This window comes from Archocentrus centrarchus, chromosome 23 (assembly GCF_007364275.1).
Source record: "Archocentrus centrarchus isolate MPI-CPG fArcCen1 chromosome 23, fArcCen1, whole genome shotgun sequence".
Taxonomy (NCBI): domain Eukaryota; kingdom Metazoa; phylum Chordata; class Actinopteri; order Cichliformes; family Cichlidae; genus Archocentrus; species Archocentrus centrarchus.
This window is the reverse complement of record NC_044368.1, coordinates 23336291-23350417: the sequence shown is the minus strand read 5'-3', so window position 1 is coordinate 23350417 and position 14127 is coordinate 23336291. Positions and strand designations below refer to the sequence as shown.

The window sequence follows — 14127 nt, the reverse complement described above, 5'->3', positions numbered from 1 at the left end:
TCATTTTTGCTTTGGATGGAAACAGGATTGAAATTATGTACTCGTAGTGTCGGTCCCAAGCCCGGATAAATGGGGAGGGTTGTGTCAGGAAGGGTATCCGGCATAAAATCTTTGCCAAATCAAACATGGATCATCAAAACAGGTATTTCCATACCGGCTTGGTTGGGATCCAGGTTAACAATGACCACCTCTGGTGGAAACTGTGCTACAGCTGGCCGAAGACAAAGGAAGAGGAGAGGGGCAAGGCATATTTGGATGAAGTAAGAGAGAGGACGGGTAGGAGGGTGGAGATGAGAGGAGGGACTTCAAATTTAGGGTGGTGTGACAGAGGAGGATGCTAAGCTGGGATAGAGTGAGATGGAGGAAGATGATTCGCTGTGGTGACCCCTAAAGGGGGCAGCCAATAGAAGCAGCAGCAGCAGCAGCTCTGTCAAAAGTGATATTATGTATACTCATTACACAATATCCCACTGCTTTGGTCTGAGCTCTCACCTTGCTACATTTTATGAGTGTGTTCACACGACTGTGTGCACACAGTCCGCCTCCACTACTTAGCGCTGTGCCAGTGTTAACTGCACCCTGCTCAGCAACACACACTCATAAAGCAGCAGCGCTCTCCATGTAGCTCCACATTATGTAAGGAATCAGCCCGGTCTTTCTGTTCCACGCTCCGTACAGCTTAGATAGCATTGCACTGCCATGGGACAGGTACGCTACATGTACGCAAATGTGTGTGTATGCAGCTTTTGATCATTTTTTTTAAAGTGGGACAGAAAATGTGCTTCAAGGCCACCTGTGTTTTTCTCACCCACTTCTTTGTTGCTTTTGCTTCTGTCCCTCTCAGAGCCTAAGCCAGGACCAGTCAGCCAACAGATCAGCAGCTGAGGACAGGTGAGTGGTTCAATGTTAGCTTAGAGAAAAGTGCATCAGTTCATAAACTACATAAAATAATGTAGGTTTTTTTGTTTTTTTTTGTTTTTGTTTTTTTTGTGAAGATGCAAAAGTGTAGGTTGCTAACTATTGTGTAAGTAAAAGTACATTTTTTCCAGCACAAGCCTGCTACCTGTGCTGGTGGAAGAAGAGGAGAACGTGCAGGACAGTGCACCTGAGGTTCCAACATCAGAGTCCAGCATGGCAGGCAGGAAGAACAGCTCTCACATCTGTGTGCTAGACAAAGCAACCAGAAATTGCTACACTGTTTGTTCCTGCATCTATGTGTAACTTTATCCGCCCACACACCAACTCTTTGTTCCAGGGACAGGCCGGCTCATCAGCGGCAGGCCAAACACCTTCTCTGACAGCGGCTCTCCTCAGTCAGGATCGTCCGTCGCACATACCAGCCAATCAGGGAGCGGCATGGCCAGTACACCCTCTGACCCCAGCCATTCAGAGGTTAGTCAAGACACAAAGGACTCCCTCCTCTGTGGCAAAAATAAGAGAGAACTGGTAAGACTCTCACTTTCCTCTCAACAAGTAATTCCACATATTAATAGTGCTTTTATTTATTTATTTATTTTAAGGCCTTTAGTGTAAGGTAGCAGGCATGTTCAGTTTTTAGCTCTCCAGTTTACTCTATATGTAGTCTGATTTTTATATATATATATATATATATATATATATATATATATATATATAAAAATCGTAAAGGAATCTGAAATACCAAGTCATGAGACAGCGCCATTAAGATGACATTTGATAACATTGTGCTTTTGGCTAAACTGAACATTATTGCAGCCTCAGGAAAAATCCTGTCTTTCCAGCTGAGTGAGTGTGTGTGTGTGTGTGTGTGTGTGTGTGTGCGTCTGTTCGTTCGTTCGTGTGAACACTTGCCTATGACGGAGCGAGAGGGAAGAGAGTGCACAGTTTGATTTTAACTGTACTCTGTATCAGACCAGCCCAGTGTGCTGCCAGCTGTGTTGAATCTTCATTATGTAAAGAGCAGTGAAAAAAGTGAGAAATACTGTTGCTGAGGACAATGTGAGAATGGAGGGATCAGCAGAGCAGGAGGAGGAGGTAGAAACGGGTATGTTTGTATGGACCTTGCAGGAACTAACTCGCACCATGGAGGCCATTGAGGAGCACAAGGTTCAAGAGGACCAAAATGAGAGCAGCGTGGTCACAGACAAGCAACGTATGTTTAAAATATTCATTGCACAACAATGCACACTTATAAGATCTTTTAGCACCAATTTGAATTGTATTTAAGCACTGCTTGTACATTAACCCTAAAATGAAATTATTGTGTGCTCCATTGTGAACATGTTTTTGTTCCATGATTAATCTGCTCGTTGTTTCTCTCTAGCTGAGATGTCAGGCACCTCTGGCCCTCGTGACACTTTCAAAGATGACAAGAACAAGTAAGACATCAACTACTTCTTGCAACGCATCCATAAATCATCCTTGTGTACATTTCAGATTTATAATTATTTTCTCTTTATCTCTAGCCTGTCACCTAGTGACAAGGAGATAGAGGTATGTATACCACTGGATCCTGCAGGTGTTCTGCTTTTAAATGATAAACAAATGGTGTGTCAATACAAGTCATATAGAACACTAGTAAGTTATACTTTATACTAGTTTATTGGTTACTTTATAACTATTCTTTTTTTCATTGAAGCCAATGAAATTCTTTTGAAATGTGAGCGTTGTATACCACACGATACTTTTCTGCCAGCCCAGTATCTCAGTGAAACAAGGAAATGTACATCATGCCTTTAACTAGAGGAGTTTAACGCGTTTGTCTACAGTGTCCAACCAAACGTTGTCGTGGTATAATCTGTCTCTCCTGTTTTCAGGCCGAGTTCCAGCGTCTGGCACTGGGGTTTAAGTGTGACATGTTCACTTTGGAGAAGAGGCTCAGGCTGGAGGAGAGATCACGTGACCTAGCTGAGGATAACGTCCGCAGAGAAGTGTCCAGCTGTCAGGGCTTACTACAGGTGTGTGTGTGTGTGTGTGTGTGTGTGTGTGTTTTGAGTTTTTCTGTTTTTGATATTAAACAAAGTAGCTATGACACCGCTGTAAATGAAGGTAGTGTTGTTGCACAATGCGTTGTCACACAAACACACTCTGATTGAAGTTGCAAAAATTTAGCAATACATTATGCAATTATTGGCTTCCGTAGGTAAAAGAGATGACAGCTGCAACTGTCTTGAAAGCCTCATAGTGTGAATGCAGCATAAAGCCTGTAATTTTTTGTAGCATTTCTTTTATATATGTAAAAAATGTGAATGATGGCTTTACATAATAAATAGGAATTAAAAAAAAAAGTAAACAGGAAAAAGGTATGACATTTTCTCACTGGTTCTTTGTCTTCAGCTCTCTCTGTTTTCACTCTTCCTTATTATTCTATTTAGGCTCTTATTCCTCTTTGTGAGGATGACAACCAGTCGATGGAGATCATCCAGAGGCTTCAGAAAAACCTGGAGATTCTCATCCAGTCCATGACTAGGGTGTCCAGTCGCTCTGAGATGCTAGGAGCTATTCATCAGGTAAGTAGAGTTTTTAATGCCATGATATTAAGATGATTTTGATTATAATTATTCAATAGTGTCCTTTGTTTGGGATTTACAGGAGAGTCGTATTGGTAAGGCTGTGGAGGTAATGATCCAGCACGTGGAGAACCTCAGGAGAATGTACACCAAGGAGCATGCTGAGCTGCTAGAGCTGCGGGAGACACTCATGCAGAGCGAGAGGTCGTTTGGATCACAAACAGAAAAAGGTTGTAGCCAGAGACACACACACAGTCTGACTGGATGCAGCGTAGAGTAGAATATCAGGTTTTAAACTGTTTTTATATTTAAGGAAGTTAAATACCAAATATGCACTATGCATTTAAAATGAAGGCTTTAGTAGTTGTGCCAACCAATATTAACCAATATACTCATTTTAGAGTGCTTACTAAAGTAGAATATAGACTCGGTAATCAGGTCAGTGTGTAGAATCTGATACGTGATATTGTGCAAGCAAACTACACATACTGTACACAAAGGCCAAATAATATGTTCCTCTTTCTAGATGGCTTACGTGGCAAGAAGCCAACATCACAGTTCTACAAGGTGGCTTCATCATGCTTAATTAATCAAGATTAATGTTAACTCTTTAATAATGTGTGATATTTAAGTGTTTTATTTTTTATTCACACACCCCCACCCACCCACGGGTGCTCTCGTAGCAAGGGCGGCGGGTCAGCATCGGACCAGTCCCTCATGCTGGTGGAGGCAGCATGCACTTTGACATGGTGAGGATTAGTTGCATCACTCTGCAATATCACAGTGGAAATATGTTACCTTATAGATGTTTTTCCCCACTACATCTATCATTTCCAAAGATTCAGCTTGCCTTTTGTTTAAACATTAGAACTGAATATCATTACATTTGAGCACTTGGGAGCAATAGAATGAAACTAGCTAGCTCACTGGGTGAAGAAAGAACGTCTCTGGCATCCTACAAAAACTCAAGAATACATCTAAAACATCAGCATTTAATTTAAATTTAAAAACCAATCTAAACGCATATGTCAAGCAGTTTTGATGCTACATCATCTTTTTTTTTTTTTTTTTAAGGTTACTTCTTGTGTAAAGTTTTGTGAGGTTTACTGGTGCAGTGGGCAAAACAATGTAAATGTTCACACTGTGGTGGAGCTACTATTTCAATGTCAAATGAAAGTTGACCTCAACATGTACAGTGAACTTAGGTCAACAAGGTGAACTTTGAGCGAGACAGAAAATATATTCAGACAAAATATGATTGTGGTTATGTTTTAAGTTGTGTAAGAGTGGTTTTCACACTAAATTGCTTTTGCTTCCCCTTCAACAGTCCAAAACACAAGATGGTTCAGAGGTTGAATCAGAAAGACTGATCAGGCGATCCCCATGGTGGGTATGTGTGTGTGTGTGTGTGTGTGTGTGTGTGTGTGTGTGTGTGTGTGTGTGTGCATTTCAAATTATGTAAGTCAAGTTTAATTAAACAAAGAGGAAGCGTTGAAGCTGTTGAAGTCATTCTTCTTTTAAAGCACCATGTCTAGGTTGCAGTTGGTTATTAATGGTACCTAGGCTTGTTGCATCATGACTTGAGGATTGTTGTTGTTTATGCCCTTATGTGATAACGATGGGTTCCAGGAATGTGGCAGGGAAGAGCACACGTCCCCCTCTAACACGCTTTGTTAGCTCTGCACCCTGGGTTGATACTGAAGAGCCCCCACTTGTGATGAAGGGGTAAGACATATGAGGAGGATGATGCTGCGCTGGCTGCGGCACCAAAGTGCTTTTTAACGCAAACCCTTATGCATAAAGATGGCGCTCTTAGGTGCAACATTGTTTATGGTGGTTACAGTATACATTTATTTTTTTATATATATATATATATATATATATATATATATATATATATACTTTGCAGGTATTAAGCAGACCAAAAAAAGAAAATGGTGACGTTGGTTAGCAGAAACAAACTCAAAAGTGGAAAAAAAAAACAGGGATGACACCAAACCGCAGAGCAGCCGTCTTTCATGCATCTGGTCCATCCACCTTTGCTTAAGGGAGTGTTTGTCCGAAGCCTTTTTTTCTATATGTAACACACGTTTGCTGTGTACAAAATATGACTTGCTGTGGATATTTTATTTATTTATATATACAGGCGTTGGACAATGAAACTGAAACACCTGTCATTTTAGTGTGGGAGGTTTCATGGCTAAATTGGACCAGCCTGGTGGCCAATCTTCATTAATTGCACATTGCACCAGTAAGAGCAGAGTGTGAAGGTCCAATTAGCAGGGTAAGAGCACAGTTTTGCTCAAAATACTGCAATGCACACAACATTATCGGTGACATACCAGAGTTCAAAAGAGGACAAATTGTTGGTGCACGTCTTGCTGGCGCATCTGTGACCAAGACAGCAAGTCTTTGTGATGTATCAAGAGCCACGGTATCCAGGGTAATGTCAGCATACCACCAAGAAGGACGAACCACATCCAACAGGATTAACTGTGGATGCAAGAGGAAGCTGTCTGAAAGGGATGTTTGGGTGCTAACCCGGACTGTATCCAAAAAACATAAAACCACAGCTGCCCAAATCACGGCAGAATTAAATGTGCACCTCAGCTCTCCTGTTTCCACCAAAACTGTCCGTCGGGAGCTCCACAGGGTCAATATACACAGCCGGGCTGCTATAGCCAAACCTTTGGTCACTCGTGCCAATGCCAAACGTCGGTTTCAATGGTGCAAGGAGCGCAAATCTTGGGCTGTGGACAATGTGAAACATGTATTGTTCTCTGATGAGTCCACCTTTACTGTTTTCCCCACATCCGGGTGAGTTACGGTGTGGAGAAGCCCCAAAGAAGCGTACCACCCAGACTGTTGCATGCCCAGAGTGAAGCATGGGGGTGGATCAGTGATGGTTTGGGCTGCCATATCATGGCATTCCCTTGGCCCAATACTTGTGCTAGATGGACGCGTCACTGCCAAGGACTACCGAACCATTCTGGAGGACCATGTGCATCCAATGGTTCAAACATTGTATCCTGAAGGCAGTGCCGTGTATCAGGATGACAATGCACCAATACACACAGCAAGACTGGTGAAAGATTGGTTTCATAAACATGAAAGTGAAGTTGAACATCTCCCATGGCCTGCACAGTCACCAGATCTAAATATTATTGAGCCACTTTGGGCTGTTTTGGAGGAGCGAGTCAGGAAACGTTTTCAGTTTCATTGTCCAACCCCTGTGTGTGTGTGTGTGTGTGTGTGTGTGTGTGTGTGTGTGTGTGTGTGTGTATGTGTGTGTATGTATGTATGTATATATATATATATATATATATATATATATATATATATATATATATATATATATATATATATATATATATATATATATATATATATATGATATGATTTTTGTTTTTTTGTTTTTTTTTTTAATGGCACCATATGCTTTCACATGTTTGGACTACAAAGGTGACCCTTATGCCAAAATTGAGGCTTAAGTTGATAGAAGTCAAGCACTTAATCTCCAAATATCTGAAAGGTTGTGAAATTGCTTTGTGGCTTCATGCTTTCATATTTCAGCGTATACTTTGCATTGCTGGGAATGTATTGTTCATGTGTTTGAAAAATAATTTAAAACGTGACTTCATATCTAAAAACTTATTTGTGTACCAGTGAGTGCTTCAGGGGTGTCTGCCTCTGCCTGCTTTTGGTGGTTTCATGTGCATGATTTTTGCATGTGTCCATGTGCACACAAAGTTGTGGTTTTGTAACAATGCTCATATGTCATTGTGCAGCTGAAGAGTGTGTTTGTGAATGCCTGACCCATGCATGCCCACAGGACGGCCTGCAACAACACAGACTGCCAGTCGGAGGACAAGCAGAAGGAGGAGACAGTGGAGGAGAGAAGGTCCAGTTTCAGTGACCTGGGCATCAAACTCACCTCTATCATTCTGCCCCTTAAGATGTTAGTCCAAATAAATGCCCACCGCCAGCATACAGTAGCACTACTGTCTGCCAACAAACTTAAGAGGCTGACACATGGCGAAAGAGTTGATCATTTAGGTGGACTGAGGTTCTAGTAGTTGTATATTGAGATGAAATTCTTATAATTTTGAGGTTAAAAGTCAACAGTCATATTTCAGATAATATGACCAGCACTGTAACATTTGGTCAGCAGTGGATACCTTGCTGCTGTTTATCATAATAAAATTACTGCTTTTGTCAAAGTATCCCTAAGCAGTATTAGTACCAGAAATGTAATTCAGCCTAACATGTGACATGGTGCAGCAAATATGTTTTTTTTGTTTGTTTTTTAATTATCAGATTATCACATCACTTTGTTTTAAGTGTGCTGAACCTGTGTAAGCTCCTAACTGATGAAACTCTTTCATTATGTAGGTCTGCTGGATTAGCTTCTATGCTCCAGGGGCTCAGTGGCTTTAAATCATGTTTAATCATGTCAGTATGTTTTACTGTAAGGATCAGAAATGAATCATTTCCTTCAGCTGGAAATTTATTTTTTTTTTTAATGCATGGGATCTCACGTTCTGGCTCACTTGTGCATTTTTGCATGTAAATGATAACCAATTCATGTTTACCAGGCTTACTCTTTTGTCATCTACTAACATGCTCAGCCACCTTTTCACTTTTATGTGCAAACCTTGGACTGTTGTTTTTGTGGGGTGACGATCATACAGATTGTAGTTCACGTGTTCTGAACTATCCTTTCCTCTTTTCCTCCCTCTGCATTGCTCAGGAATCAGGATGAGCTCTTTGTAATGCTGTAAGTGTGTTGGGAAGAAAATACAAAGCGGGAACTGCTTGTGGATTCTTTCTTTGTTAAAGGGGGGGGAAAAAACACAATTAATGCATGAAAGGGCCTGTGTTTATCTGGTGGGAGTGCCAATCAAAAGCCACTTAGAATCTCTCAAAATGACTGCAGAGTGAATTGATGCAGCACTCCTACCACTGACAGATTTCAGGCCAAAATTATCTGTTGCCTTCGCATGAGAAGCCAGTGCTGAAATCCAGCTCAGTGCCAACTGCTATTAACAGCTGCTGACATCTTTCTCATTATGCTAACAGTGATGTCGATGGTTGTGGTTAAATGCACTTAATTGGAGCGAAATTCTAATTTCATCCAAGTCACAGTTAATTTAGTGCCTGCTGTCCATTGCTTAAGTTACCACAAATGACGAGCAGATTTTATTGTGTTCATGACACTGTCCAGTAATGAGCTAATTACACCACAAATATTTCTGGTAACTCAACTCTCTTGTTTTAGCTTTGTAACATTTTCTATCTTTTTTTTTTTTTCCCTCTGTACCCACCATGTCTTACTCAGTTTGTGTCTTAACCTAATTTCTTTTCCTTCAGCCCAAGCCCTGCATCCAGCCCTGCATCTACAGAGCCAGGAATGGGCCAGCCTCTGTCTCATAGCCTGACCAGTTCCCGGGCGGCAGTAGCCAGAGGTGGCAGGGGGCTTTGGCTCTGGTTAGCCATGGTGGTGCTGCTAGCAGGTAGGCCCTTTTCATTACAATTACTGGTTTTAAGAAGAGTTTTTATGTCTTGCAACTAATACAGATTTTTTTCAAACTGGCAAGGCAACTTTATACTTGTTTAATCCTCAATGGGCTCCTTGCTGTACCACCTTACCTTGTTGTGGTGTGGCAGCTCATGTCTTTCTCTATGAGAAAACTAGAAAAACTCTTGATTAAAACATTACCAGCTGGGAGAACCACAACAGTGACTATAAAGGACAGACCATGGGATGGTGCAACATGCCCCATGAGCATTTATAGCCAGGCCTGTTATGCTTGTTTTCTTCACTCATGCATTAAAACACAGATGTGTGCTGTGTGTTAAATTATCATGTTATTCTTTTCTTCTTCATTATATCACTGTGTATATAATGAAATATATAATTAGCATCACTGTTAGCTCATCTTAAAATGAACCATGACATTATGTATACATTGAAATTACATGTATGTTACATATATGTGTAGGTTGTTGCTGGTAAATATATTTTGCTAAACTATTTTTAGTGCAGTGGCACTTTGGGGTCATTGGAATGTGCTGTCATGCACATCTGTAAACAGCTGTTCTGCTACACATTATATAAATAATTTGAGTGTTATAAAAAGAATTCCCCCAAAAGGTATCTAGATATTGGTAGTCCTGGCAGTTTACATAAATTTTGCACAAAAAGTAAGGACATTTGTGCTTGGTTGATTATTTCTTTGTAAAAATGCTTCATGGCAATAAATCTTATACCTTTAGAAAGCCTGTTTGTCTTTAAATGATGCCACATTAGTGAGGAAAATGCATCTGTGGGTTGAGCAGCAGGATTTGTTCACATGCAGAAGTGTTTTTGTAATTAAACAAAGGATTATTACTGTCATGGTTTTTCTGCACAGGCCTCCTGGCACTGCTGGCTAGCCTGGTAATGCAGCCAGCGGTAGATGCAGCTCCTGTAGGGACCGGGGACTCCTGGATGACCATCCAGCAGCTGCTGTGGCCCTACACAGGGCTCCGGTACAACGGACAACCCCCTGTCTAACTGAAGTCCTGAGAGTGGATGGTGCTAATGCTCATCAGCCCTCCACAGAGATTGTCATTGCACTGGGATGTTATGGAGAAGAAAAAAGTACCAATCCAGAGCAGAAGCTGTTGGGAGATTTACTGTGCCTGAAGAGTCCTATAAGACTTGCATTAACAGCACAGGCCAGGGCTCGGGAATAGTTAGCCTTGTGGAGGAGTTTATGCATCACATTGTATTTGCTAAATTAGTATGCCTGTGTGTGTGTGTGTGTATGCATGTGTCTGTTTATCAGAAGATACAGTTACAGGTGGTGGCAACCAGCGTCCTTTATGGTGAGCCGCTCAACTGTAACACATCACGATGCTGTCAGTGCTGCTGGGGACTCTCTACCTGGACCCAACAAAACCTGTCAAATCAGGCTGCCACAAAGTGGATCAATCATGTCCCAACAATATTAGCTTGATAGCACCAACACACCTGTCATGTACTTGAGGATACAGGAGAAAGACAGCATTTTTAATGGAATTTTACCTCATTGGTTGCTGAAGACATTTTATAACTTTAAACACTGCTAATAAAACTTTTAAGTGAAATCTATATTTATGAGTTTGATAGTTTTCAGTGGGAAAATGTGAATATCAGTTTGTTAACTTATAATTCTGCTTTATCACAGTCTCAACACCAAAGTTTTGTTTGTTTGTTTTTTGTTTTTTTTTTGTATTTTCCATCTTCAATTTTTTGCTGTGGTTGTCACAACTTCATACACTTTTGTATGTCCCAAAGAAGATGCGTGGATCTTTGCACAAATAAAGTAGCCAGTTCTACAACAGAAGATGTGTTACATGTATCCAAGTGTACATTTCAAATTCAGGTATTACATATCACTGCATTTAGGAGTGCATTTTTAATCTGATTTCACTCAGGTTAGGAAAACATCAGGGGTCTTGTGGCACAGAGCAGGTTCTGTACTGGTTCAACAAACAGATGGCATTTTCTGCTCCTAGCTATGCCATCAGGACTCATGGTGTCTTGGAGCATGTGGATGAAGGTGGAGTGAAATTCACTGCCAGGATAATGGTCTGGAGAGAAAGCTTCACTCGTCTCTGTCATCTCCAGCTTTCGACTCCTCTGGGCTCCCAGAAGGTACAGACTCCACGAGTCCTTAGGCACAGGGGAGGGACCCTGGTGCTCACACACCTGGCAAAGAGAGTTTTACAAACTGATACAACAATAAATTCTTTTAAAGGTCAGTTTCATTCCTGTTTTATCCAACTATGGTCAGTGTGGACTATGCAGTCACATGCGGATATCACTTTTATTATTTACTCTACAAAAAGCCAACTCTAGTTTAGCCCTTCACATCTCTGGTGGTGTGAATGTCACTTGTTAAGAGTGCGGTGGCTTGTTGGAACACAGACAACGCTCAGATGTTTGTGACAGAGCCGGTACGAAAGCAAGTGGAATGACGTCTCACATGTGGCTGGTGACTCAGAGCACGAGGTAGTGAGGAGGATATATATGTGGCTGTGTTCACTCTTCTGACAGGAGAGTGCGCTATTACTGTACTTTAAGGGGAATGGGTTGATTGGATGGGGTTGAGTTGGTGATAACCTGCAATCTGTTTGCAGTAATATCACAATTAATTGTGATAAATCTCAAATCTGTTGCTGTCTACATCAGATGTGTAGTGCTGTTGAGGAGCCAGGGGAGAATTTGAACCATCATGTGTGACTCAGCCACAGACGGGTCAGATCTAAACAGGGCAAATGTATAATTTATACAGTTACTTATTTGACAAATACAAGCAGCTAGTTCACTTCATTAATGACCAGCATTCTACCAAGAGCAACACAAACTTGTGGCTCAACAATGAGGGCGGGAATAATGTGCTAACAATAATACAGTGTAGGCGCAGCTTTTACACAGGTTTATGTGTAAAACCGAGACTGAGGTGAAGTGCAGGATTTATCCAGAGAGTTGCTTTATCTCCCGTCTCTAGTGTAGTATTCATTTTTTCTTTCAAGCATTTTGCACTGAAACATTTTGACATTATTTTACATTAATTATTGAAGTTGAGGGGCACAGCTGGCCAAATAACACAAAGTGGACAGAGGATTTAATTCGGGCATGTTAAACCATTTGTAAAGTTTGATTTCCACTGTTTGAGAGATGTTTTAAATCTCTGGGTAGAAATGACTAAAACACTGGAACCTGCTCAGCTCAGTAAGAAGGAAAATAAGATGTATCTGCGTCTTGTGTTGGGGTTCTCCTTCTCCCTCCCTCTGATGCTCCGTTAATTCACTTCAGTTCTGCTCTGTTTCAGTGAAATCCTAGTATTACTGCAGAGCTCGGCTTTAAACACTCAGTGAGGACTGAGAATAGAGTGACAGGACAGAGCCAAAGTTTTGACACTGCGCTCACAGCTTTGAGCCATCCAGCTGTGCACTCATACTGATAACATGTCCCCCTCTCTTTCTGAAGAACTAAACACTCCTAGCAGAAACTATTTGGCACAAAATACGAAAAGCTTTTCAGTGTTAAATTTAGCACAATTTACAGTAATTTACACAGTCATTCAGGTTTGTGTCTTTCATTGTTTGATAGAGCAGACGAGTTGCACTCATTGGTGCAGACTGACTCCGTATGATCAACATGTTGGCAATCTGCATTTAGAAATGAGATGGCAATTAATCACAAACTTTTGCCAATCTGTTTGAGTGCTTGCAGTCAATATGAGCTGAGCTGGACTGAGACTGGTTGCCTCCCACCAGACGACCTGTGCAGTCTCTTTGCAACCAAAGTAACTGCCCAGAGGTTGAGGTTCCTGAATGCTCAACATCTGGTTGCTACTTAGTATCAGTCCCAGACAGCCAAAAAATCCAGTGCTTTCACTTGCCAGCCACCATTTTTTCCTGGTTGTGCAGAGCCTACTGTGTTGTTTTTACTCTAATATGAGTGAGGCCTTAGGAAGACAATGGGGTAAAATACTACATTACATAAGGTGTATCTATGTGAGAGAATACCTGCAGGACCAAATGCTTGGCTCCACATTTAGCATTCCACTAGCTCCATGAGAATGCACAAAAGAAAGCTCTCTGGGGCCCAAAACAGGAAACAGAAGAGGGAGACGGACAAAAATGTTGTTGGGATGAAAAATGTGCTCCATACACCTCAGAAAGTATATAGCTGCGCCCCTGGCTGTACTACCTGTAACGTCCTGCATGGTGACTAATGTGCAGCAAAGGAGACATCTAGTGTCAGCTCTGGGAAGTTCTTCCCTCGCATTACATGAACAAACAGATGGAAAATTACTCCAAGTTTTACTGCATTTATGACCTGCAGCTTATAACAAGCTCAGTGACACCAGGGAAATCTCAGCACAGAGCAATAACAGATGCTTTATTTAATCTTAGCTGCAATGCTCTTCTTATCAATGTAACACAGCTGTGAAAAGCATGTCATCCACTCTAATGTTGTGGCAGCAACACAAGTTCAGTATTGTAGGCCTACCTGTATTTCTGCTTCCAGTTCTCTCTCTCTCCCTCTTGCTGTATTGCCACCAATGGGACATAAATCTTATATACTTTATTAAATATACAGTTTCAGCTGAAGTACGATTACTTAATGAGTGGTACAGCCAGACTGTCACTCAAAGTAGATGTAGCAGAAGGAAAGCTGAAGTGGTGTGCTGCTTTAACAAAATAATTCAACACTGTAGGAAAAGCCTTTATTTGTCCCCTCCCAAATATGGTGTAAAGTATAAAATATTTGAAAATAATAAATACATACAACAACAGGAAAGCATAAAAACACCAACAAAAGGTATCTCACTGGTTGTTGTAGCAAGTGCCTGGAGCTGTCAATCAAAAGATGGAAGCAAATTTGAAAATATAAAAAAAATATTAAAACATAAAGAGCATGCTCAGTGGCCTCATACATGAATCCAAACTCTGTGCCTTCCAAAACTATGCCTGAGTTAAAGGAACTTTTTGAGGTTGTTTAAAAGAAAGAAAACAATGCTGTACTCATACACTGATTAGTGGCTACAGACCAGCCACATACATACTGTACTACGCCTTATGAGGAGTTACTTTTAATTTA

General features: G+C 41.1%; 1 protein-coding gene across 3 annotated transcripts in view; it reads left to right on the top strand.

The window, feature by feature from the left end:
- Nucleotides 1-11248, top strand: part of lrmp (lymphoid-restricted membrane protein) — a 32620-nt gene extending 21372 nt beyond the window's left edge. Inside the window, exons 24-39 of one of the 3 annotated variants that reach the window (XM_030720022.1) lie at nucleotides 845-891; nucleotides 1050-1138; nucleotides 1256-1392; nucleotides 2047-2131; nucleotides 2303-2357; nucleotides 2445-2472; nucleotides 2796-2936; nucleotides 3354-3488; nucleotides 3571-3718; nucleotides 4015-4055; nucleotides 4172-4237; nucleotides 4816-4874; nucleotides 5118-5213; nucleotides 7321-7446; nucleotides 8859-9001; nucleotides 9902-11248. In XM_030720022.1, the coding sequence (XP_030575882.1) occupies nucleotides 845-891; nucleotides 1050-1138; nucleotides 1256-1392; nucleotides 2047-2131; nucleotides 2303-2357; nucleotides 2445-2472; nucleotides 2796-2936; nucleotides 3354-3488; nucleotides 3571-3718; nucleotides 4015-4055; nucleotides 4172-4237; nucleotides 4816-4874; nucleotides 5118-5213; nucleotides 7321-7446; nucleotides 8859-9001; nucleotides 9902-10044 (1539 nt within the window). In that variant the 3' untranslated portion in view covers nucleotides 10045-11248. The remainder of the gene's footprint in view (nucleotides 1-844; nucleotides 892-1049; nucleotides 1139-1255; nucleotides 1393-2046; nucleotides 2132-2302; nucleotides 2358-2444; nucleotides 2473-2795; nucleotides 2937-3353; nucleotides 3489-3570; nucleotides 3719-4014; nucleotides 4056-4171; nucleotides 4238-4815; nucleotides 4875-5117; nucleotides 5214-7320; nucleotides 7447-8858; nucleotides 9002-9901) is intronic. The other 2 variants (XM_030720023.1, XM_030720024.1) reach the window with 2 other exon arrangements.
- The last annotated feature ends 2879 nt before the right edge of the window (nucleotides 11249-14127 follow it).